The sequence below is a fragment of the Cariama cristata genome, unplaced genomic scaffold (genome assembly GCF_000690535.1).
Source record: "Cariama cristata isolate BGI_N322 unplaced genomic scaffold, ASM69053v1 scaffold21823, whole genome shotgun sequence".
NCBI classification, from domain to species: Eukaryota; Metazoa; Chordata; class Aves; order Cariamiformes; family Cariamidae; genus Cariama; species Cariama cristata.
In genome coordinates, this window is record NW_009610423.1 from 1 (window position 1) to 1517 (window position 1517).

Below are 1517 nucleotides of genomic sequence, written 5' to 3' on the forward strand. Positions count from 1 at the left end.
CGTTTGTCTGTCTGTCCCGCAGTGTTGCGCCTGGGCAGCTCGGCCGAGGCGTTGGAGGCGGCGAAAAGGGCCATCCACCTGTCAGACATGGTGCTGCGGTTCTGCATCACCCTCAGCCACCTGAACAGGGCCATGTACTTCGCCTGCGACAACGTCCTCTGGGCGGGAAAGACGGGGCTCGTCCCCAGCGTGGACCAGGAGAAGTGGAGCCAGAGGTCCTTCAGGTGAGGGGCTTGCCCCGAAAGCTGCTGCCAGCGAGCAGTGAGCGCGCTTCCCCAGGCAGAGCAGGTTTCTCATCTCCCTTTTGCTGCCCCAGGGGTAGATGAAGGGGTCTGAGCTCTCTGCGGAGCGCTGCGTGCAGGGGCTTGTCCTCTCCTTGCTCCGTACCGATGGCAGAGAGCAGCGTTGTAGGAGCTGGCGAGTGCTCAGCCCCTCAGCCGTCAGTAGAATGTAGACTTATTCTTTCTACAGGCATTTTATTTTGGGGGCTGAAGGGGAGGTGGCTGGAGGCTCCCAGCATCGCAGACCGTGGTTCCCAGCACTGTTTACCTGCTCGCTCTGCTCTCCCCCCGTTCCTGTCCCCTGTTTTTCAGGTATTACCTCTTTGCCCTCGTTGTGAACCTGAGCCGGGACGCCTACGAAATCCGGATCCTGATGGAGCGTGAGGCAGGCGGGAAGCGAGCGAAAGGCAACGAGAACGGACGCCTGCTACGGGCTGACAACGGGTTCCAGCAGCTGGGGCTGAGGCTGCAGATCCAGCTCCGGCTTCTGATCCATGTCCTTCGGAACAACCCTCCTCTGCTGCTGGACGTGGTGAAAAACGCCTGCGACCTTTTTATCCCCCTGGACAAGCTGGGGCTGTACAAAACCAACCCGGGCTTTGTGGGGCTGTGCGGTCTCACCTCCTCCATCCTCTCCATCCTCACCATCCTTCATCCCTGGCTGAAACTGAAGCCTTAGTTGTCCTCGGAGCCTGTCTCTGGGCTCGAAGCCAGCGTAGGCAGATACTTGGGGACGCCGGGGGGGTTACTGCTGAGGCTGGGACCCGATGAAAGCTGACTGTCTCGGTCCTGTTGTGTGCGGCTGCACGTTCACGTCACGCCTGGCTGCTTTAGACCGACAGGCCGTGCAGACAGGAGGAAGGTGGAGGGCGTTCGCGGCGTCAGAGCCCGCAGGGACCTGCTCCAGCTGCCTCAGTTCCCTGCGTCATCGACGAGGAGAGTGATACTCCACGGACCTAAATTTGGTTCTCCTCATTGACTGTAGGGCCTGTCTGGCTGTGTTTGGGGGTTTAACTTTTCCCCTCTCTCTAGGGGGGGTCTCTTAACCTGGAACCAGCCAAGATGGAAATGTTCGGGGCCGGAGAAGGCTTTTTTTGGGTGCTTCTCCCAGACTGGGGGGGGTTTAAACCACGGGGTGGGTGTGAGTCCAGCGCTGGGGGGGTGTGAGTCCAGCGCTGGCCGGGCGCGTCCGACGCCTGTTTTGACACTTTATCTTCCTTTTAAGAAGTCAGAGTG

General features: G+C 60.1%; 1 protein-coding gene across 1 annotated transcript; it reads left to right on the forward strand.

Moving 5' to 3' along the window:
- Positions 1–24: 24 nt before the first annotated feature.
- Positions 25–960, forward strand: PEX11B (peroxisomal biogenesis factor 11 beta; the record flags this gene model as incomplete). Its single annotated transcript, XM_009697887.1, has 2 exons — positions 25–224; positions 594–960. Coding segments are annotated over 2 exons (567 nt in total), but the record flags the coding sequence as incomplete, so codon positions are not given.
- Between the last annotated feature and the right edge of the window lie 557 nt (positions 961–1517).